Source organism: Pipistrellus hanaki, assembly GCF_964339955.1.
Source record: "Pipistrellus hanaki genome assembly, chromosome: 7".
Classification (NCBI taxonomy): Eukaryota; Metazoa; Chordata; class Mammalia; order Chiroptera; family Vespertilionidae; genus Pipistrellus; species Pipistrellus hanaki.
The window spans coordinates 77,829,506-77,852,004 of NC_140509.1; the positions used below are offsets into that span (position 1 = coordinate 77,829,506).

The following is a 22,499-nucleotide window of genomic DNA, read 5'->3' on the forward strand; positions in this document are numbered from 1 at the left end:
GTAGCCCATGCTGTTGGTGAGGACAAAGGCAAAGTGTCTGTCTCTGTACGGGCTGTTCACTCTGTCTCTGTCTGTGCTTTCAACTGTCTTCCTACATGGATGTCTCAGAGAGGAGCTTAGACAAGATCAACTGTCTTTACAATACTCAAGAGCAATACTACATTCTAGTTTCATCTTCACGTGTAGAAACAACTCAACCATGCACACAGCTCCACCAACGCAGGTTAAGCTGGCCCGCACTGCACAGTCAGCCCTTTGCAACGGAGATGGGAACACGTAAAACATTTAGACCCCGCCTTAAGGGAAAAGGTAACAAAGGGCAGAGAAGAGAGCCGGAGCATGGCATTTGAAAGATGTTGAAAACTGACCCACCAGCAGTCTTTAAGACACTGGCAATCGGGTTAAGAAATCTTTTGAGCAAGGTATACAAATCTTCATTCAGGTTTTTATTAAATTTTGGATGAAATGGCATTTGAACAATTAAAGTTGTTAAACATTCACTAGAAAAATGTTTAAGAGATGTTTGTAATTCTTTTGCATAGGAGGATAATAAATTTTATCAGCTGGAATTAGTCAATCGAGAAACTAACTTCAACAAAATGTTTAATTCAAGTCCTACCGTTGGTGTTATTAATCCATTGGCTAAGGTATGTGCCGTACACACTGTGAAATAGGGATATGGTTTAAAACTTGATAAGATATTTAGAGTAGCATAGGCTAAACCTTCCAAAATAAATTTTCTTAAATTTAATCATCTAGGACTGAAATCTATGAAAGCTTTATGTATTCATTTTCAGCATGAGACTGCAATAATATTCATTTATTTGTTGATAATGCTCCTTAAAATAACATTTTTTTAATATTATAAAACTTTGGTGCTATCATTTTGTTTTTCATATCTCTTAAAAAAACAACTGTCCTCTAAGGCTCCCCAAGATAACTTCTTGTCATTTTCTAGTGCTCACCAGCCTCTGGGGGACCCTCCAACCCTGTACCCAACAGCTCCCCCTCAGTAAGGCCTGCCATCTTAAAGGACATTGGGTTGGACCAACTGTCAGAGAAAGACTTTACTTTTCTCAGTTTTACGTCTTGTCCTTAGCAATTAAAATGGAACATAGCCTATTCTGACCCTTTATTTACTCTTTTAGGATAGAAGAGCCTTAGAGACAAATGAAATGGACATGACTAAGTCATACATCTTTGTACCTCAGCTTCCTATGGCTCCCATCATAGTGCTTTGGGTATAATGGGAAGTCAGTAAATATCTGTCCAGTTGCAAAATTTCATCCTGTTACCTGTAAGACACCAAAATTATTCTAGTGGTGAAAGCAAGTAATAAGGAACACATAGTTATGTATATTAGCTTCATAGGATTACATATATTTTGGCAAAAGTGCTAGTGCTAAAGCTATTATTTAATGTGGATTTTATTAATTTGCACATCATGCCTAATTTAGGTATGTCAGGCTATATGTCAGAAATTTTTGTTTTCAAAGCCCATAAAATTTCTGTTAAAAACATGGAATGTGTCCTTTCACCAATTAAAGCTTTCAAACTTTAAACTTACTAGTAGATGTTTCATAAAATAGAATGACTGAATTAGGGAGTCTTATAGCTATATCTCCATAAAATACTGCCTGGCACATAGAAGGCTCGCAATAAGTAATTGGTGAATGAATGAATATAGTCAGTTTTACTTTTAAGTTCATAATTTAGGGTGAAGTAAGTTTTTAATTATAAAGCAAGCTTAGGAGACTTGTTGAAACAAGATATACTCGAAATATTTTATTTATTGTTCACTGGAATTAAGTTTGTAGCTACAAAACAATTACTATAGAACTTTATCAACGATACCTTTGATTTCTTAAAATAGAAATCTTCAGTAGGTTTAATTATGCCCTTTGGTGACTGGAAGAAGAAAATGCAAAAGATATACCTCTCAGAACTTTCAAATTATTTTTGACTCCTAAGAGTGACTTCAGTTTCCACAAATAGTTCTGAAGAAAACATTATTCTTTCTTTTTCAGTTATACTAACATAGGCTCCTTATCAGAGACTCTGTGGTTACAGACTATGATATAGAGGACAATGTCTAGATAGTGAGATTATTACTTTGTAGGTAAAGGAAAAGGGCCATCTTATCTATTAATTGTATTTTTCCCAACCTCTGGAATCATTTCCAATATTTTTTCATACATTTAATTAGTAAAATATGGGAATATTTGTAAGTATTTTACATGTTAATTTTTATTTTGCATAGTTAGATGATGTTCATTGATTCTAGAGGTGTGAATAAAACAGACTAGAGTTAATGATTTACAAGCTGATAATTTTTTAATATATATTTTTTTTATTGATTTCAGAGAGGAAAAGAGAGAGAGACACATACACATCAGTGATGAGAGAGAATCACTGATTGTCTGCCTCTTGCACGCCCCCCACTGGGGACTGAGCCTACAACCCAGGCATGTGCCCTCGACTGGAATTGAACCTGGAACCATTCAGTCCATAGGCCAAGGTTTACCCACTGAGCCAAACCAGCTAGGGCCAAGCTGATCCATTTTGATAATCTGCTATTGTATTCCCCATTTCATCTGTTTATTTTAAAGAACAATTAAAAATTTAAAAATTGATTTGTTTTATAAACTTTAATTTTTTCTAAAAGATTGTGATCCAGTTAATTGGGAAAGGAGACTTAATTATGCAGATTTAATGTTCTCTCTTCAGAAAGATGGTGCATTAAATATAAAACCAAATTATTTCTCTTTCTCTAAGTCAACTTTAGATCTTAAGTAGAAATACGAGGTTTGTTTCAAACTGTATTGCCAAGCATTTTCTCATTCCCTTTTTTTCCAGGCAAGGACTGCCTCCTTCTGACAGATGGCTAAAGTTCACAGGACTCTCTCTTACTATTATGCTTAATTTTATACCTTCTCCTAATTTTAGCCCAAATCCTCGTGCTATCTGAAAGACCTCCTCTTTCCCCCCCTTTTCCTCCCAGTATTCGTTTCCACTTGGCGTTCTTTCCACCGCCTCCTCCTTTCCCCATGAACCTTCCCTGACTGTTCCTTCCTCACTCCTTCTGTCCTGACAGCATGTCTGTCCGTGAGGATTCCATGTAGATAAAGAACACCCCCCAGGATCCCCAGACCACAGTTTGGGTCACACTGGTTCATGTTAACATCCCAGTTTAGCAGAAAGCTTCCAAAACGTTCCCATGCCAAATTTATATCTTCTGTGATTCCTCTTCTCTCACTTGTCCTTGTGCAGGGACCGTCCTCACATGTATTATTTTTAATGCAGCAAAAGAAGAAGAATGATAAGTCACCAACAAACAGGTTTGTGAGTGTTCCCAATCTAAGTGCTCTGGAATCTGGTGGAGTGGGCAATGGACATCCTAACCGCCTGGATCCCATTCCTAATTCTCCCGTCCACGATATTGAGTTCAACAGCAGCAAGCCACTTCCACAGCCAGTGCCACCCAAAGAGCCCAAGGCATTTTTGAGGTGAGCCCCGTCTCACCAGTGGTTTTTTTTTTCTTTCCTTTTTTTTCTTTAACTTGAGAAATTTATCTTCTTACATTGTAGAAATCTACTACTTTAAGAACAGCCTAGGAAAATACTGTGAAATATTTTCAAAATACATTGATCACCTCTCTAGAGAACTCTTTTTTGATTTTTAAAAGGATTTTCCCCCCCAATTTGTTAGTCAATCTTCTAAATGCGTGAAGAGGTGTTGATGTAATTCACATGCTTAGAATTTTAATATTTATGGACTCTTGCTTCATTTTTAGTGTTGTCACTGATTTTTCATTAACAATCCATCCTTATTAGAGAACTTAAAATTTGTTTTAATTTAGCGGCTTTTATTGGTTTCTGTTTCTTGTGTTATATGTTTATTTTTTTTCCCTTTCTTGTTTACCAGGCTTACTTATAAACACACAGGCTTATTGTCCAAATAAAAAATATGTAAGCTCTGGGAACTTAATGATATACATAAACAAAAAATAAATCTAGAAAAAACAGTGTTTATAATTGGCATTCCAATCTTAAGTTATCTCAGAGGTGTTGATTAAGTGTATTAATGAATAAAATTTAAATGAAATCCAATTATTTATCCATTAAAGATTAAAGTCAGAAGGTACTGTCGTTTTATGCTTCCTTATTATTACTGATTATGTGCTGCTTTAAATTTATTCACTTTTAACTTATTTTTAATGATTCTCAGCAGCATCATTAGTCTGACAGGTAGACTATCTTTTTCTAGGTTAAGTGACTAATGACATAGTTAATGACTATTTTAAATAGAAAAAAAATAGGTTAACCTTTGGATGTGTCTGCAGCTAAATATTTTGTGTTGCTTATTTCCCCCTGTGCATGGGTGCGCTCAGGTATCAGTAAGATGCATGTGCATGAGCTCAAGGAACATGACTGCTGGAGTTGCCATACACGTTGTTGCGTGCCTTGTAATTTCCCCCAGAGACGGTAGGGATCCTTTTATTTCCTCAACCAGCCCAAAGCATCTTTAGTTTGACTTAAGATAAGTATAAATTATAGAGCTTTGAAGGTGGAGGGGAAAGTGACGTTTTAATGCACTCCTTTTCCCCTGCTTAGAGCATTTGCATATGGAATTATGAAGTGAGAGTTTAATATAAATCTATACCGGTAGTAGAAACACTATACTGTGGTTTCGTTATTTACTTTAGTTGTATTTATGCACACATCTGTAAAAAGCAAGTGCCAGATTCTGAAATTAGCCAAAAGAGAAAAGACACTGAGAGAGAGGGATGTTATCTTGTTCTCTCTTATTCCCCACCACGCCTGAATTTTTTTATTTATTTTTTATTCAAAGGAGGTGATATTATTTCCCTCAACTATTTGTTTTTTTATTTTTGTTTTTAATTGTGACGTGGCTCCTCCTGACCTGACTTCACCCGAGCTGCTGGTGCCCTCTCAGACCCCATGGCGTGGAGAACCGAATCTAGGGTAGAAAAGTAGCGATCCTTTAACACACATCTACCTAGGGAGCCCCTTGGGGGTCACTTACACTGCTGTTTTATGTGCTTTGCCCTTCCTTTTGCAAAACAGCTTGCTGCTGGGTTACATGTCTCTCTCTTTATGAATTCAGTCCTCCCCAGAGTGAAGCTTCCCCGGTGGCTTCTCCAGACCCCCAGCGCCAGGAGTGGTTTGCCCGGTACTTCACATTCTGAAGGAATTGGGTCGGCTCCGCTCTGTGTGGACTGTTCCTAAGAGCATGACCTTAGGGCCACTATGCGAGTAGGCCTTCCTCTGTCAAACACTGTGAACGAGAAAGCATTTGTCTCTCTGATCTGAAAATGCACTGTATTTCCTATGGTATTTATCGGAATCATTCTTATAAGGTACTATGTTATGTGTGTAATTATAATAGTTATTTTTATTTGAGATGGAAGAGTCTTTAACCTTTGTAATTACTGCATAATAAATTTTGTTAGAACAAATAATGATGCTCTGCATTTTATGTTTTTCATTTCTTTTCAAGTAAGTTTATTTAAGTTTTTAAATACATCTTGATTCCAGGTAAGACGTGCCAAAAAGTTTTACTGCACGATAATTTTAAAATACTTAAATTATTTGGTTTCAATATCGTAACAAAATCAGGAGGGACAAATATTTCATCTTAATTTGTTCCATTATTATATATAGCTATAATTAAACTGTTCTCTAAACTTGCAAGGCTATTCCAGTCCTTCTCAACTTCTTCCAAAAAACTGAACAAGAGAGAATAATTCCAAACACATTCCCAAATTGGGAATGAAGAAGTAAAACTGTCTCCATTTACAGGTAATATGATTCTATATACAGAAACCCTAGCCTGGCTGGTGTGGCTCAGTGGTTGAGCATCTATCCATGAACCAGGAGGTCACAGTTAGATTCCAGATCAGGACACATGCCCAGGTTTGGGCATAATCGCCAGTAGGGGGCATGCAACAGGCAACTGATCAATGATTCTGTCTCGTCACTGATGTTTCTGTCTCTCTCTCCCTCTCCCTTCCTCTTTGAAATCAATAAAAAAAGAAAAGAAAAATGCTTAAAGATCTACCTGACTCTTGAACCATAAAAAAAGAAAGCCCTAAAGACTCCACAAACTATTAAAAACAATAAAAATGCAATAAAGTTGCAAATTTTTACAAACTGACACACTAGACACATATCTCACACTCTTTACAAAAAAAAAAAACAAAAAAAAAAAAAAACAAAACTCAAGGAGTATTATAGATTTAAGTGTTAAACACAAAACTGCAAATTCTTAAACATAGGAAAAACCCTGATACCTTGGTTTGGTGATGACTTCTTAAAAACACCATCAAATGCACAATCCATGAAAGAAACAATTGATAAGCTGGACTTGATTAAAATTAAAAATCTGCTCTGCTGAAATCGGTTTGGCTCAGTGGATAGAGTGGTGGTGTGAGGATTGAAAGGTCCCAGGTTTGATTCCGGTCAAGGGCATGTACATTGGTTGCGGGCACATCCCTGGTGTGGGATGTGCAGGAGGCAGTTGGTCGATGTTTCTCTCTCATTGATGTTTCTAGCTCTCTATCCCTCTCCCTTCCTCTTTGTGAAAAATCAATAAAATATATATATATATTTTTAAAATCTGCTCTGTGAAAAACAATGTCAAGAAAATGAGAAGGCCACAGCTTATCAAACTTGTAATATTTGCAAGGCATATCTGACAAAGTACTCTTAAAAACTCAACAAGAAAAAAAATCAACCTGATTTAAAAATGGGCAAAAAAGGCCCTAGTCAGTTTTGTCCAGTGGATAGAGCATCGGCTGAAGGCTCCCAGGTCCCAAGTCCCAGATTCAATTCCGGTTAAGGGCACATACCTTGGTTGTATGCTCGATCCCCAGCCACGACTTCCTTCAATGTGTCTCTCTCATCTTGATGTTTCTTACTCTCCCCCTCCCTTCCACTTGCTCTAAAAATCAATAGAAAAATATCTTCAGGTGATGACTAACAATGAATAAATAAACAAACAAAAAAATAAAATAAAATGGGCAAAAGACCTGGAATAGCACCTCACCAGAGAAAATATAGAGATAAAAATAAGCATATGAAAAGATGTTCAACATCTTATGTCATCGGAGAAATGCAACATAAAACAACAATGAAACACCTTTTAGAATCAGAATGACCAAAATCCAAAACACTGACAACACCGAATGCAAGAGAGCATGTGGAACAACAGGAATTCTCATTCATTGCTGGTGGGATACAATATGGTACCGCCACATTGGAAAACAATTTGGTGGTTTCTTACAAAACTATACCATATGTGCCAGCAGTCATATTCCTTGGTACTTACCCAAAGGAATTCAAAACTTATCTGCACCAAAGCCTGCTCATGGGTATATATAGCAGCTTTCTCCATAACTGGCAACGCTTGGAAGCAGCCAAGGTGTCTTTCAGTAGGTGAGTGGGTAAAGTGTGCTACCTGCAGATAATGGAAAAGCCATGAAAAGACACGGAGGAGCCTCAGATGCATATTTCTAAGTGAAAGAAGCCAATCTGAAAGGCTACTGTATGACTTCAACTATAGGACATCTTGGAAAAGGCAAAATTATGATGACTCCAAAAAGATCAGTTGTTGTTAGCGGTTAGATGGGAGGGAGGGATGAACAGAACACAAAAGATTTTTAGGGCAATGAAGCTATTCTATCTACCACAATAGTGTATACATGTTATTGTACATCTGTCAGAACCCACAGAATGTACACCACCAACAGTGGAACTACTGTAGACCATGAACTCTGGGTGATAACCATGTCAGTGTGGGTTCATCCATTGTAACTAAAGCACCACTCTGGTAAGCAGATGTCAGGAGTGGGGAAAGTTGGTGTGTGGGGACAGTGGATACATGAGAACCGTCTGTACTTTCTGCTCAATTTTGCTGTGAACCTAAAACTCTGAAAACGTAAGTTTATTATTTTTTATTAAAAAAACCCCAAATTTTAAAAGTTCAATTGGCTTTCTACATACTAGAAAAGAACAATCAGAAATTGAAATTGAAAATATCATTTACATCCACAAGTATTATATGATTTCCCCCTTCCGCATACCTTTATGGGCAAATCTGAGTTAGAGATAGGTTTAACAAAAAGTCACATTATTGAGAGTTACTTAACACCTAAATAAATAGTGAGGTCTACTTTGTTCAAAGGGCATATGACTCAATATTATTGACATGTAAAATCTTCCTATATTGACCTACAGAGGCTATTGCAACTGCAACAAAAAATCCCAGCTTTTTAACAGAAAGTGACAAACTGGTTTTGAGTTTCATACAGAAACACAAAATTCCAAACAGCTTTGAAAAAGAACAAAATTGAATACCAAACACTATCTGATTTTGACTCCTTATAAAGCTACAGTAATCAAAAACAATGTGATATTTTTGTAAGGATAAGACAGATATATGGCCACAGAATAGGAAAGTCTTATAACACACGTATAAGGACAACTATTTTTCACATAAATGCAAAGGTTTTTTCAATGGGAAAAGGTTAGCTCTTTCAAGAAATGGCGCTAGCTACCCATAGGCAAAAGAAGTTACCTAAGATCGTATTTTCACATGTGCTAGTACAAAAATTAGCTCTCAATAGGCCTAAACATAAAATCCTCCAAAACTTCTAGAAGACACAGGAGAAACATTTTCGTGGCTTTGGCTTTGGTAGAGTTCTTAGAGCAAAAGAGTAATGCAGCCCTAGCCGATATGGCTCAGTGGATAGAGCATCAGGCTGTGGACTGAAAGGTTCAGGGTTCGATTCCAATCAAGGGCATGTACCTTGGTTGAGGGCACATCCTCTATGGGAAATGTGCAGGAGGCAGCTGATCCATGATGTTTTTCTCCCATCGACTTTCTAACTCTATCCCTCTCCCTTTCTCTCTATAAAAAAAAAAAAAATCAATAAAATATATTTAAATTAAAAAAAAAATTATGCATTGTCTGCAGCACCACACACCTTCCCGTTCCACCTGGGACCCAAACTCTGTCGGCCCCGCCCCTGGACTCCTCGGCCCCGCCCATACTCGGCTCCACCCCGGGCCCTCCTGGCCCCACGCCGCTTACTGCGCCCCGTCCACTCCCTGCTCCACCCAGATCCTCTGGCCCCGCCCCTCCCGCTGAGCCCCGCCCCCTCGCGTCCCGGAAGAGCCGCCGGAGCTGCGCGAAGTGGGGCGGTGCGCGGCCCGGCGCCCGTCGGGAGCGCGGGCCCGGCCGAGCCGCTCCTCGCGTCGCGCGTTTCGCACTCGCGCGAGGCCGGCCCTCCGGAGCCTGCGCGCCCCCGCGGCCGGCGGCGTCTGCTCCGGCGGCCCCGCGTGCGCGCCGCGCCCCGCCCCCGCCCCCGCCGGCCTGCTCGCGCTCCGGGCCGGCGGCATGCCACCGCCGCCGCCAGATCGGAGCTCCCCGTGGCCCTGCGCCTCGGGAGCAGCGCCCCCCGAGTGACTTCTGACGCTGCGCGCTCGCCCGTAAGTGACAGCCGCCGCCTCGCCGTGTTTATGTTTTCTCCCCCCACTCCGGTCTGCTTAGTTCAAAACTGTTCAACTCCTGGCGGGCCGGTGCCCGAGCTGCCCGGGAGCCGAGCCCGGAGCGCCAGGGACCGGCCCAGGCGCTAGAGGTCAGGGCCGCGTCGGGAGATCCCAGTGTGCGGACGGCGGCCCCGGGAGCGGCGCGATCACGTTTGCCCGGCGGCTCGCGGGCACCGGGCTGAGCAGCGGGCGGGCGGGGGCGGGGCCTAGGCGAGGGGGCGGGGCTCCAGGCAGGTGCGGCCCGCCCAGGCGAGGGGGCGTGGCTCCACGAGGGGCGAGGCTTCCGGCTGGTGCAGCCCGGCGGCGATGCTTCCCGGGGAACCAGCTAGTGGTCCCCACTGACTCACCTTCCTGGTTTTAATTGTATTTTAACCTTACATAGTTCAATAAGAAACCGGCCAGGGGACTTGAAAGTTACAAAAGAATAAGTGTCTCCAGTGTATCCATCGGGGTGGGTATAACATTCATCGGGTTAGCAGTCTGCTTAGAAACAATTGATCAGTTTTGCACCGTTACTGAAAAGGAATGTTATTTTAAAAGAAGATGCTCTGTTTAAAAAAAGACTAGGCGAGATTTAATCTGACCTGAATTTGGATCATGGATTCTGTGGCTGCCCCCTGCCCGCCCTGTGTGGAGCTGTCTTTTAAATTGCTACACTTGTGGCTTCCACATTTAATATGCATTCATAGAATCTTAAAGGTTCTTTTGTAGCCACTCTTGGGAATACAGTTTGTTTGTTTGTTTGTTTGTTTGTTTGTTAAAGCAAAGGCTACGTCATGGAAACACTGTATATTTTCTTCCAGATGCTTTGTCTGCTTTACACTTGGCTCAGTGTAGATTACCTAACCCAAATAAATTACTTACCATTGCAATGGCCCTAATATACATATACTCATTGGTTAATCTATCATTGGCATCCTGTAGTTGTCAGATTTCTTTAAACATCTCTTCTGTTATAGAGCCTAGAGCAGTCAATGTTAGTTGAATGAAATGTCACATTAATGTACACTTGTTCTCCCATGTTCTCTCTCTGTTTCCAAACCAAATAAAGTGTCTTAAAAGATCAAGTTTAGACAGTTTATTTGGGATTGTCACCCCATTTAAGTTTAATCCTTTTCTCCGTTGTGTTCCTATTCATATTGCATTTTTACCACTGTTGGAGTGCTATTATATTGATCTATCCCTTAGTTCTCTGAGGGGATATAGAACCTTTTAACTGTGCTTTTATTTCAAAGCATAGGGCCTTGTATGTGGGAGGTATCTGTGTGTGTACATAAACACAGAATGGGGTAGGTACCCTTTTAATCTGTAGATACAATTAAAAACTCATTACCAGGAGAATAGGATAGGTGATGTAATAAAATATACTGTATATGCTGTACTTATTTATCTAGGTTTTTGGGTTTTTTTACACTCTTGATGGCTTTTTTTTTTTTTTTTTTTTTTTTTTTTTCCCTGAAGCCAATAATTTTCCAGGAACAGAAAGAGAAAATAGGAAATAAATTCACCTCCAAACTGAAATTTTTAAAGCCAGTCTAATAACTATTCAAGCCATAACTGGTGATCAATCTGAATAGTAGTGTATGTTCTGCATGCATGCATGGGTGTGTCTATGTGTGTGTAATTACAGAGACAGAGAAGGAGAGAGAGAGAGAGATGTTCTTCATATGAATAAAACCCAGAAGCAGGAGGCTTGCAAAGAACTCTACCAGGAGAAACTTTAGCCAAAAGACTGGTACTTAAGATCTTATACTTGAGAACAAGTGTATGTGTGGAAATTAGTTAAAGGAAAGGCAAGGACCTTTTAGTACATAATCTAGAGTTAATTAGGAAGAAGTTTTGGGAAAAGAAATGGGAAAGACATTGGACTATTTTGGAGTTGGTAATCAGTAACAACATAATTCTTTACCCACTTAAAAAATAATACACTTACCAAATAACAGATAATTTAGATCTAATTAAAATGTAAATTCAGTTAGTATTTTGAGATTATAGTGTGACCTAAAGTCAGGATGATTTAGAACCACGCATTTTTTGTTAATTTGTGTGTAAATCTAGCAACAAAGGTATAACACACTTCTTTCTTTTTTTCTTTAGTTACCTAGATTCAAGATGAATAGTGACCAAATTGCACTGGTTGGCCAAGTGTTTGAGTCATATGTTTCAGAATACCATAAGAACGAGATTCTCCTAATCCTGAAGGAAGGAGATGAAGATGCTCATTACCCAGTTGTGGTTAATGCCATGACCCTTTTTGAGACCAACATGGAAATTGGGGAGTATTTCAATGCCTTCCCCAATGAAGTACTAACTGTGTTTGATAATTCACTGAGAAGATCAGCCATGACAATTCTTGAGTCCCTTTCTCAGCCCGACGGTGTCTCCATGAAGCAGAATCTTCATGCCAGGATATCAGGTGAATCATTTAAGAATTTTATTGCCATCTTATTCTCTTTGGAAGACTTTTGAGAAACCTTAACACATATTGAATATATAGTACTAAAAAATAATTGTTATTTGTACTTAAAAATATTTTTATTATGCAGTTGATATAGCACCAGGGGGTTTTTCATAAAGCATTTCACAGAAATTTGGAAATAAGTTTGTTTTCTGAGAGTTAAATTGTAAAGGCAACACAATTTAAAGAGATATACAAAAATTATTCTAAGCAAAAGTATGGACCCTCATTGGCAAAGTATGATACATTCTACGTTAATATAAATACAGAATATTTTCATTAGAGAGTGGGCAAGTCAGTCTTGGAAGCACAGAAAAAGAAGTCATAGTGGCAAATGTTGGCAGTGTCCGCCATGCTTCTATAGTACATAGTATATGGAAGCAAGTCTCAGCAAGCAACAGAGATGTCGAGTATCTGTGGACTTGTAACCTGCAACACTAAACTAATGTAATCTGGTACCTTAAGCATTCAGCTCATCTGGCTAATTTGCTTTAAAAAAAACAAAACACACAAATCTCATGCTTCCCAAACGACCTTCTGATTATTATTATATTTGGCTTTCAGAGTAGATATATTCTCAGAGGGAAAATGTGCGAGCCATAGATACTTAGAGGATAATAATACCTGTTATGATTATTTCTCATGAGCTTGGCAAATTTGACAGATCTGTTTTCTGTGTGCATACTTATCAGGTTTCAGAGCTACTAAATTCTGAAGCCCAGGCAACGGACCATGTGACATGAACCAATGTAACGAATGCTACCTTGATAAACCTATTAGAAGGCAGCCTTTGACTATCACAGCCAGCATTGCTCTGCTCCAAAGATGCTTTAGCCAACATGAGAAAGGGCATTTCCACATAAAAATTTTCTTCGGCATTTTGCACTTATCAAGTTGCTTTTTTATTAATGGTGAAAATCACAGGTTTTTAAAAGATAAAGTAATGCTGTGGGTAAACCTCTAGATAGTTCAAGGACTGGAAACACTCCCAGACTTACATACTAATGAATCCTGACTCTAACTGGAAAAGCAATGGCCTTCTAGCATTGTGGCATTTGAACGTTATGCAACCATCTCTTTATCACTTCGCATTGTGGTTTACTCAAAGAGTAATACATTGATTTTATGTGTGACTGGTTATAATTATATTCTTTGTTGAATGTGGTTATAATTATATACTGTATTTAGATCCTACTGAGATAGCCCTCTTAAGAGAATGAATCCTTTTTTAAATCCTGGTTATTATATCATCCAGATATGTGCTTTTAAAGTGAGTCCACTGATAATTGTTATTTGATAGAATTATTTTCTATTTTCTTGACTCCATCTGATTTTTTTTCTTAAGTAAAACACAGTTTTTTCCCCCCTTGAAATTATACTTTCTTCCTCAGGAAATGTGAGAAAAGTATATTCCATGGAGTCAAATGCGAAGGTTGATGTAGTTTCTTCTTATTCTTCTTATTCAGGTTTGCCAGTTTGTCCTGAGCTGGTGAGGGAGCACATCCCTAAAACGAAGGATGTGGGACACTTTCTATCTGTCACTGGGACAGTGATTCGAACAAGTCTGGTGAAGATCCTGGAGTTTGAGCGGGATTACATGTGTAACAAATGCAAGCATGTATTTGCGGTCAAGGCTGCCTTTGAGCAGTATTATACCTTCTGCCGCCCCTCTTCATGTCCCAGCTTGGAGAGCTGTGATTCTTCAAAATTCACTTGCCTCTCAGACTTGTCTTCATCTCCAACTAAGTGTAGAGATTATCAGGAAATCAAAATTCAGGAACAGGTAAATGAGCAAATCAATGAGAAAATTACAAATTTGTACAAGTATTATTTAGCTATGGGCAAATTGCCAGCACTAGGGAACACAAAACGGATTACAAATGAAACTTATGTCATTATTTTGTAGAAGATCAAGTGTGAAACTGTTGCATGTATATCAGAATTTAGTCTTTAGTGACCATTATATACTAGTAAACATCTTTTTATGTAGAGCATTGGCAAGAGGATTGTGGAATGACTTAATATTATGCTAAAATTAAGTGAATATTTAAGAAGTTCGAACTGTGTGTTCTTCAGTAAGAGATAGGAGATAATTAATTGGCTTTAATTGGTTATTAAACATTGGAATGGGCCAGATTTAGGGCATAGGCCTAATTTTTATTTACTATGCCAAATGATGTATATATAGCCACTCTTTCATACATGAGAGTGAACCTGATTTTTATTTTACTTGCCACTTAAACACAAAGGCTTATTCGGTGTCAAGAATTTAGACTTCTGTCTTTCTACACCATTCTTAACTCATGGTTTTTATTTTTATGGTTGTCTATATTCCAGAATGGCAGCTACAGTTTAATCAAATCTGTATCCTAGTCAGAGAACAGAAAAAGGAATATAGACAAAACCACATGCCATGTAACCCAAGAGTCCATTTAAGTAGTCTTCAAAATCTCCTTTAACATGTCTACTTACATCTTATTGGCCAGAACTTAGTCATATGACCACACCTAGCTGCAAGGGAGCCTGGGAAATTGAGTCTTTTTACTGGGCACTTGCTCAGGTAGAATAAAACCAGGGTCCTGTTTCTAAGGAATAATCAAAGGAACTGAGTGATTTATCCAAGGTCTTCTTTCTAGAAATCAGGAAAGAACTGCCTCTTTATTTTTGGTATATAATTTATTATTATGTTTAGTAGTTGGAATTATTTTGACTATCCACAAGGTAGATTATATTTGCAGATGTTTTCCAGATGTTGGTGTTTTTATTTTAGTTTAGTTATAATGAATTATTAAAACTGATAGTATGCACAATTTATAAGAAAAGTCTGTGAATCCCTGTCATAATTAGATTATATTACAATACAATAGAAATATAAATGGTATTTTCAAGAATTGCTAGTCTTCAGAATACTTAGCATACTTTTAAGCATATTCAGTATCTGTTTTCTTTTCTTTGCTAGGTTCAGAGGCTAGCTATTGGAAGTATTCCACGATCCATGAAGGTTATCCTAGAAGATGACTTAGTAGACACTTGCAAATCTGGTAAGAATTAACTTTTTTAGCTTACATAGGAGGTCCTAACATATTGATATGGAAAAAACAATTTTTATTTTCCCAAGAGTGAGTGTGGAGACTTAATTGCCTACCTTGAGAACAGAGACTGGCCTGGAGGTGGGACAGGATAGCAGGAAAGAAGCTGGGCTGGAGCTTAGCGCTCTAGTCCAGCTGCTTATTTTCTAGATGAAGACTTGCCTACGGTCCCTTGGAAAGTTAAGTTACAGAACTGGAATGTGAACCCAGATCTATGGACCTCTAGTCTGGGACGCTCTTCAGTGCATCATAGCTTCGCAGGAGCAGCTTTAAAAATGTTGGTTTTAGTGTGCAACTAGATAAGAACAGAAACGAGGAGGGATGGGCATCGGAGGCTGTGACTGTCAGATGCTGTGCAGCCTGAATGGTGTCTAGAAGAAAGGAGGTGACTGTTTCTCTCTACTCTGTGCTGGTCTTCTGTCCTCCGAAGGTCCTCAGGGTTTCCACTAGCCAATTGCCTGAATTGGGAAGGAACTGGAATCAAACTGAAAGAACTCTGGGTGGTTAGCATGGATAAGCCTCAGGAAAGAGATGACAACCAACTTCTATTTGCTGGAAGATTGTCATATAGAAATGGAATTGAAATTACAGAAGAGCTATAATTCAGTGGGCTGGAGGTGCAGGAAGGTAAACTTGACTCAGTATCTATTAATCAGAAGTGTCCAGCATGGGCCTTGGATGATGGAGAGTTTAAGCAGAGGATGTGCAGCATCTTGTTAGCTACTTAGGCCTCATGATCCGAAGATCTACAGTATTCCAGGCAAATTATAGACTCTCTGAGCCTCAGAGCTGTTCTGAAAATCCGAGGCTCCAGAAGCCTGGTTGTTGTGATGCCATTCTTAATTCTACTTTGATATTTAGGCCAGACAGACAATTCCTAAGCTCTCCTTTGCCCCTCTCAACTCACTTTGTCTCCTCTTTTCTCACTGGGAAGCCTGGGAAGAAGCAAATTTAAAAAGTACTTGTGGAAGGGCGAAGATTAATATAGAATGGAAGTGTCCTATTTTAACTTTTAAATTTTTGTTTTTACAAAGAAAATGATAGGGAAAAGTGTTATTTGAAAGATAAAGATATTAGAAGGTTTTGTAAACCAGCAGTACCACCAAAGCAGTAAATACTATTCTGTCTTTTGCAGGAACCATGTTTAAATATCATAAGTGATATTCTTAGTAAAATTTGGTATGTTTTTTTAAATGGTTGTGTCGGTGATCGCTTGATGATGAGAGAGTAAGGGTTGCTTTGTTCAGCTGTTGGTAGAGGGTAGGGCTTAACATTGACATGGCACTGGTCAGCAAAGGGTACAGATCACAGACAGAAGCAGACTGCCTTCAAGGGGATCATCTTAAAGTTTTAATCAAAAACTTTGTCTAACCAAAGTACCTGATGTTTTTCATATATCAACACAAGTATCCTCATCCATTCTTCTCCCTCACTGTCATCTTTCCATACTGACAGAAGACTCTGGTATAGAGCTTGAGAGTCTTGGATTTGTAGACTTTCAGTCCCAAACAAAGTTATCCTCAGAGCTACAAATCTTTCATCAGCTCTCTTTAAGGCTCCAGTTTCCAACTCAAGAAAAGGAGAATGGAAGTCTGTCTCCTTAAGCCAGCATCTTCAGCATCTTCTGTTCCCTGCATTCATTCCCAGGTCTTTCCGGACCATTGTCTGTGAGGAGAAATGAGAGCTTATCCTTTCTCTTTCTTAACTGCTATTACAATTAACCTAAAAATTGCCTAACGATTTCCACCCCCTTTTTTTAACATTTAAGTTAAATTGAAGGTGGGTCCGAAAATGGAAATGATTTCAAAATCTTAGCTGAATATCAGCAGTTGCCTTTCAATTTACCTGCTTTAAATATTCCCCATTTTCTCTAAACCACCCTTTTTCTCTAAAAATAAATAGCACAGTTGGATATGTTGGGCAATAACAGGTATACCTGATCTCGTATGCCGCATTCCAGTTCTCCCCTAAGGACAGATAGAAAATGTTTCATTTTGCCAAATTCCATCATTTCTCTTTTTTTAACCTTCGATTTCTCCAAATGCCTCATTTAGAAAATATTTACTGAGCTGATGTTAAAGTGATGAGGCAAACATTGTATGGAAATAAAAGAGTTCATTATCTAGAAATTCTTTATCAAAAGACTCCCCCATCATCCAAGAATCACCAACTCATAGTTTGAAATTTATGTCAAATATATTAACAGTTTATAGTTGTCTAAACAGTATACTAAGGAAATAACAGCTTTGATCATGGATTTCCTGCTAAATGGACAAGTCTGTGTCAGAGTACTTTGTTCATATAGGCCTCTAGATTTTAACCCAAATCTGTAATGTCTGGATCAGTAAAGCAGTGCTTACATGAACTTAGCCTGAACATGAAATTATCCTTTGGTAGAGCTTTCATCTAACTGAATTCTTTCTACATAGAAAAAAAGACCTTAAGGTATTTTTCTTTCACATGTCACTAATAAAAAAGAATGTATGGATGCAGTCTGTCAACAGCTATTTTTTCACTTATCCATAGCTATAAACTTCTGTAAATATGAGAAGACATAAGTGGCATAATCCTTGCCCTTTGGGAATTTGCAGTCTAGTTAGGAACCCAAACTGATGTTTCAGAGTAATAAAGTTGGTGGTTATGTGCTGAATGCTGTCAGGGCAGCAGATCTGAGATGGGTCTCACGGGGATGGCTGTAGTAGTAAATATACTGCAGAAGACAGAATAGCACAAAGTGACTGGATTGTATGAAAGTAAGAAATTTAGCTTTCTGCAAATAAGATTGTTTATAATTTTTACCATAGAAAACTAAAATGAGTATTCACTTGGATTGTAACTTGTACCCCATAATTGTTCTGATGATCACAGAAATTGCCATTCAAAACGTATATATGAAGGCCTTTTAAGGTATCAATTGCTCTACAAACATAAGGTTAGGTTTAGTATAATAATAGCTAATATTTATTGAGCACTTATATTTCTAGATATTTTATTAATTTACAAACATTATTTGACTTAATTATCACTATAGTCCTGTGATATAAATATAATTATTCCCATTTGTAGGTCAAGACATAGGCTTAGCCAAGTTAGGTAACTGCCAACGGTCTTAATCCGGCATCTAGAAGGGTTCAGGAACCAGGACAAGGAGCTGTGCGTAAATTAAATAAGAGTCCAGAGATGAAACATAATTTTGGAAGGCATTATAGGGAGTTAGAGAAGATTTAGCTAAAGCAGCGTTTTTCAACTGCTGTTCCGCGGCACACTAGTGTGCCGCGAGATGTTGCCTGGTGTGCCGTAGGTGCAGACAAGAATTTTATAATTTTTCACTATTTTGTTTACTTAATATTCATAATAAAGTAACTATAAAATACTTTCTTTGTGTTTATTTGATTCCTATTCAAGAGAATTACTTTATATATAGTCAATATAGGCACAGAGTTAAATTTTTTAACATTTTCTAATGGTGGTGTGCCTCGTGATTTTTTTCATGAAACAAGTGTGCCTTTGCCCAAAAAAGGTTGAAAAACACTGAGCTAAAGGAACTAAGTTCTTGTAGCAGGACCCCTTGCTTTTTGTTAACACAATTTGTCCTAAGGCAAGGTAGAAATATACACATCAAAGGGTAGGGTTTCATACAGAATCCATTGTCAGACTAGGGGATTTGCCTATGGCTGTTCAGGTGTTTGGACAGTAGGTGGCAATAATATGTAGATGGAAATGCCCTTAGTTGTCTGGCATCAAGCAATCAATTTATGCATCCTTTTCAGATTTAGGGAAATGCTCTCAGCCATCTCCAGATGATTCAGCCCTGCTGACATACTGGAATTGGCTTCAGGCAGGTAACTTGCTGAAGGTCACATTACCAGTGAGTGGTGGAGCTGGGATTTGAGTCCAAATCTAATGAGTCAGTGTTCTTGGCCACTCTTCAATACTCTACATTTTCCACATTATCACCGTTTATTGAAGTCAGATTCTTACTAGTATGTGCTATATTTAAAAGTTAAGTTCCTCATTTGACTAAATTAAGAACAACATAAACATAACCCATAAAATGACTATAGTAGAGGATTGTTCCAATGTGCATATAAAGTTGCCCCAGTTATTTTCATCTACAAAATTTGGGATAGACAATATAGTAAATGATCATTATTCTTGATTGTGTTTGACAACCACCAGGAAGTAGCTTGGAAAGGATTTTAAAAACAAGTGTAAAACACCTACCGTATTTTCCGGTGTATAACCCGACGCCCCTAATTTTACAGTTAAAACATAGGTTTAGGCCTATATTCGCTGTATAAGACTACCCCCCACTTCCGAGGCAACACCAGTTCTTTTTTTAATAGACCGCCTCTCTGACTCTGGCCAATCTGAGCAGGCTTTTTTTTCGTTTCAAAAGTCGTCTTATACACCGGAAAATATGGTATTTGTTATTTATAAAGTTGCCTTTGGCTAGAAATATGCTTTCTATTCTGGGAATTGCTACCATTGGTTCCATGCATTTAGCTTTTACAGCATACTTCAGAAAATCAAAAGCTCTGTGGATTACCCATTGCATATTGAAATTTAGAGTCTAAGGCATTTTGCACCAGAAATATATATTTGACACAGCCTTGGAAATAAAGATGTGCCTGTTAGTTAATTCAGAGATAATATTTTTGTGCAAAATATGAACACCAGGATTGGATTTGGGGTAAGGCCAATATCCTATGTTCAATAAGATTGAAATCTTTGGGGACTAGGATTTTGCCTTTTCCAGTGCCAAAATATTGAATGCCAAGCATTCAGAAACATTTGTTATTGATATATTGAATTGTATGCAATAATAAGTTCAGATGTTAGTGTTTGGAGAAGGTGCATATAAACTACCAAGCCCTCTTGGGAAAGTCTGTAAAAGTTTACTATCCTGTCCACCACGAATTAGAGAGTTTCCTAAGGTGGGAAGGAACCAACCAAGAAGGAATAAGGAGGGTTGTGTTTTGGTGTTTCATAGTTTATTCGAAGTTTATTTTACTTTATTTTATGTAGAATAGGCATTCATTCATTACTTTGTTCATTCATTCTTTTGTTCATTATAAAAAAGTGAATACGTTAACAAATGTGTTAAGTAAAAATTAATCTATAAATTACTAAAAGAATGTCATCACAAATTTCTTTCCTTTCCCGACAGCTGATTATAGTTTAATCTTATGGCTGCAATTCTCACCTCTTTAAATGAAATCTCTGTGGCTTGAGCGTCTGAGAGGATGGGCCTTTCACCCAATATAAAAATAATGAAGAAGTCATCTACTAAACTATTTTCCCAGTGAAGGGTAATGATTTGGAATGATTATAATGTGACAGATTAAGAAAAAATAAAAATAAATTTTCTTTTAGTTGTACAAGTGCCTGTTTTTAACAAAATTAGGAATCTCTGGTGGTTTTTGCACCCAAATTGTTTTCCGAGTGCGTGTTGGATGCGTGTAGAGCACTCTAACCCTGGTCAGGAAGTGGTTTATGTCTTTGTCCTTTGACATGGGCATCGGTGCCCAGTATGCAGAGTGCTACTGCGGGACTCATTTGGTGCTCTTTCCTAGGTGATGACCTCACTATTTACGGGGTGGTAATGCAACGGTGGAAGCCCTTTCAGCGAGATGTGCGCTGTGAAGTGGAGATAGTCCTGAAAGCCAATTATGTCCAAGTAAATAATGAGCAGTCTGCAGGGATCGTCATGGATGAGGAGGTCCGGAAGGAATTTGAAGATTTTTGGGAACACTATAAGAGTGACCCCTTTGCAGGTTTGTGATTAAGAGTATAAAGCTGATAATTATTAATGGCATTTCATTCAATAGTTAGACATGTTGCCTTTGATTGGGGATAACCTTACTTGTCCCATAACTCAGCGACTGAGTGCACAGGGTAGTAGCATCAGTCAGTGCCTCTAGCCGCAGCCTCCCCGAAGCCCTTTTCTGGCATGGCCTCCTCTATTTAGAGATCTGGGGGGGGAAAGGCTGGCTTCCAGGAGGTTTTTCATTTCTAACTATTATAACATCTTACACTGCCAAAAGAGTTTCAGAATATTCTACCTTCTGTACCTTAAGCAGGAAAAACTCATCCTATTGTGACACCTTGTCTGATGTCCTTTAAATTATATGGCCATCTTCACATGATTTTAACTGAAGATTTAAAAATAGGAGCTAGGTAGAAAAGAGGATGAAAGATGGAAAGATACAAAAAATAAGCTTTGTTATCACAGCAAAAATTTTGATTATGACACTAAACTATAATTACATAGATTAAAACATCACAGCCTTTGAGTGTATAGAGTATTTTCAATAAAAAGCCCAAATGTATAAAACACCAATTAAATCTTTAAATATCTGTTTTCGTTCTTCGTTAGAGGTATCTTCTGAGAAAAATAAATCAAAGATAGTAATAGGCTATTAAATGGGCTATTATTAAAAAAATTTTCTTATTAAAAATAATATATATTTTTAATATTTCAGAGAAGAAGGGAGAGGGAGAAAGAGAGATAGAAACATCAATGATGAGAGAGAATCATTGGTCAGCTGCCTCCCGCATGTATTCTGACTGTGAATCAAACCATGACCTCCTGGTTCATAGGTCAACACTCAACCACTAAGCCATGCTGACCGGGCAGTAACAGGAAATCATTTTAGATGGTGGAGTGTGTTAGAGGTTAGGGAGGACATTTTCAGTATGACTTCTTTAAAATTGTTGGCAACTTCTGGTCTTTCTACCTTTTCTAGGAAGGAATGAAATACTGGCCAGTTTATGCCCTCAAGTTTTTGGGATGTATCTAGTAAAGCTTGCTGTGGCCATGGTACTGGCTGGTGGGATTCAAAGGACTGATGCTACAGGAACACGAGTCAGAGGTTAGTACCTATTTAAAACTTTTGAAAAGTTTTCACACACTTAAGGAGAGAAATGAGAATTTGTTTTTCCTGAGTAAAAATTGCTTATTGAGCTTTACTTTCCAAATGTAGTCTTTTAAAGCTGACAGTTGTCTGGCTAATACTTAGCCCAACATCTGTATATCAGTAATTACTTTATAGAATTCCAAAGTCTAAAATCATAAAATTTTCAGTAAGTTTTTCTCTAACCTCTCAGGGTGTCACAAAATAAAATCTTCACATTTCTATTACTGTGTTTTTCATCAGATCCACCATCTTCTTTAGGAGGGGAAGATTAGAGCTCAGCCAGTGTGGTTCAGTGGTTGAGCTTCGACCTATGAACCAGGAGGTTCCGATTCGATTCCTGGCCAGGGCACATGTCTGGGTTGTGTACTCGATCCCCAGTAGGGAGCATGCAAAAGTCAGTCTATCAGTGATTATCATCATTGATGTTTCTCTCTCTTTCCGCCTCTCTCCCTCCCTCCCT

At 38.3% G+C, this 22,499-nt stretch overlaps 2 protein-coding genes across 14 annotated transcripts in view; both read left to right on the top strand.

Annotated features, from left to right (window-relative positions):
- The window catches only part of FAM184A (family with sequence similarity 184 member A), a 69,367-nt gene extending 63,885 nt beyond the window's left edge, over positions 1-5,482 (top strand). For 5 of the 9 annotated variants that reach the window (XM_084889932.1, XM_084889927.1, XM_084889930.1 and 2 more), the window contains 3 exons: positions 543-647; positions 3,304-3,506; positions 5,128-5,482. In XM_084889932.1, coding sequence (XP_084746058.1) covers positions 543-647; positions 3,304-3,506; positions 5,128-5,209 — 390 coding nt within the window. In that variant the 3' untranslated portion in view covers positions 5,210-5,482. Of the gene's footprint in view, positions 1-542; positions 648-2,856; positions 3,177-3,303; positions 3,507-5,127 lie in introns of those variants that run through there. The other 4 variants (XM_084889933.1, XM_084889929.1, XM_084889935.1 and 1 more) reach the window with 2 other exon arrangements.
- Positions 5,483-9,202: 3,720 nt separating this feature from the next.
- Positions 9,203-22,499, top strand: part of MCM9 (minichromosome maintenance 9 homologous recombination repair factor) — a 58,427-nt gene continuing 45,130 nt past the window's right edge. For 3 of the 5 annotated variants that reach the window (XR_014795588.1, XM_084890583.1, XM_084890582.1), the window contains exons 1-6: positions 9,388-9,512; positions 11,670-11,988; positions 13,497-13,813; positions 14,990-15,071; positions 20,696-20,896; positions 21,869-21,994. Coding sequence is in view for 4 of the 5 variants with exons in the window: in XM_084890583.1 (XP_084746709.1) it covers positions 11,685-11,988; positions 13,497-13,813; positions 14,990-15,071; positions 20,696-20,896; positions 21,869-21,994 (1,030 nt within the window). In the remaining variant the exon portion in view is untranslated. Of the gene's footprint in view, positions 9,513-11,669; positions 11,989-13,496; positions 13,814-14,989; positions 15,072-20,695; positions 20,897-21,868; positions 21,995-22,499 lie in introns of all 5 variants that reach the window. The other 2 variants (XM_084890581.1, XM_084890580.1) reach the window with 2 other exon arrangements.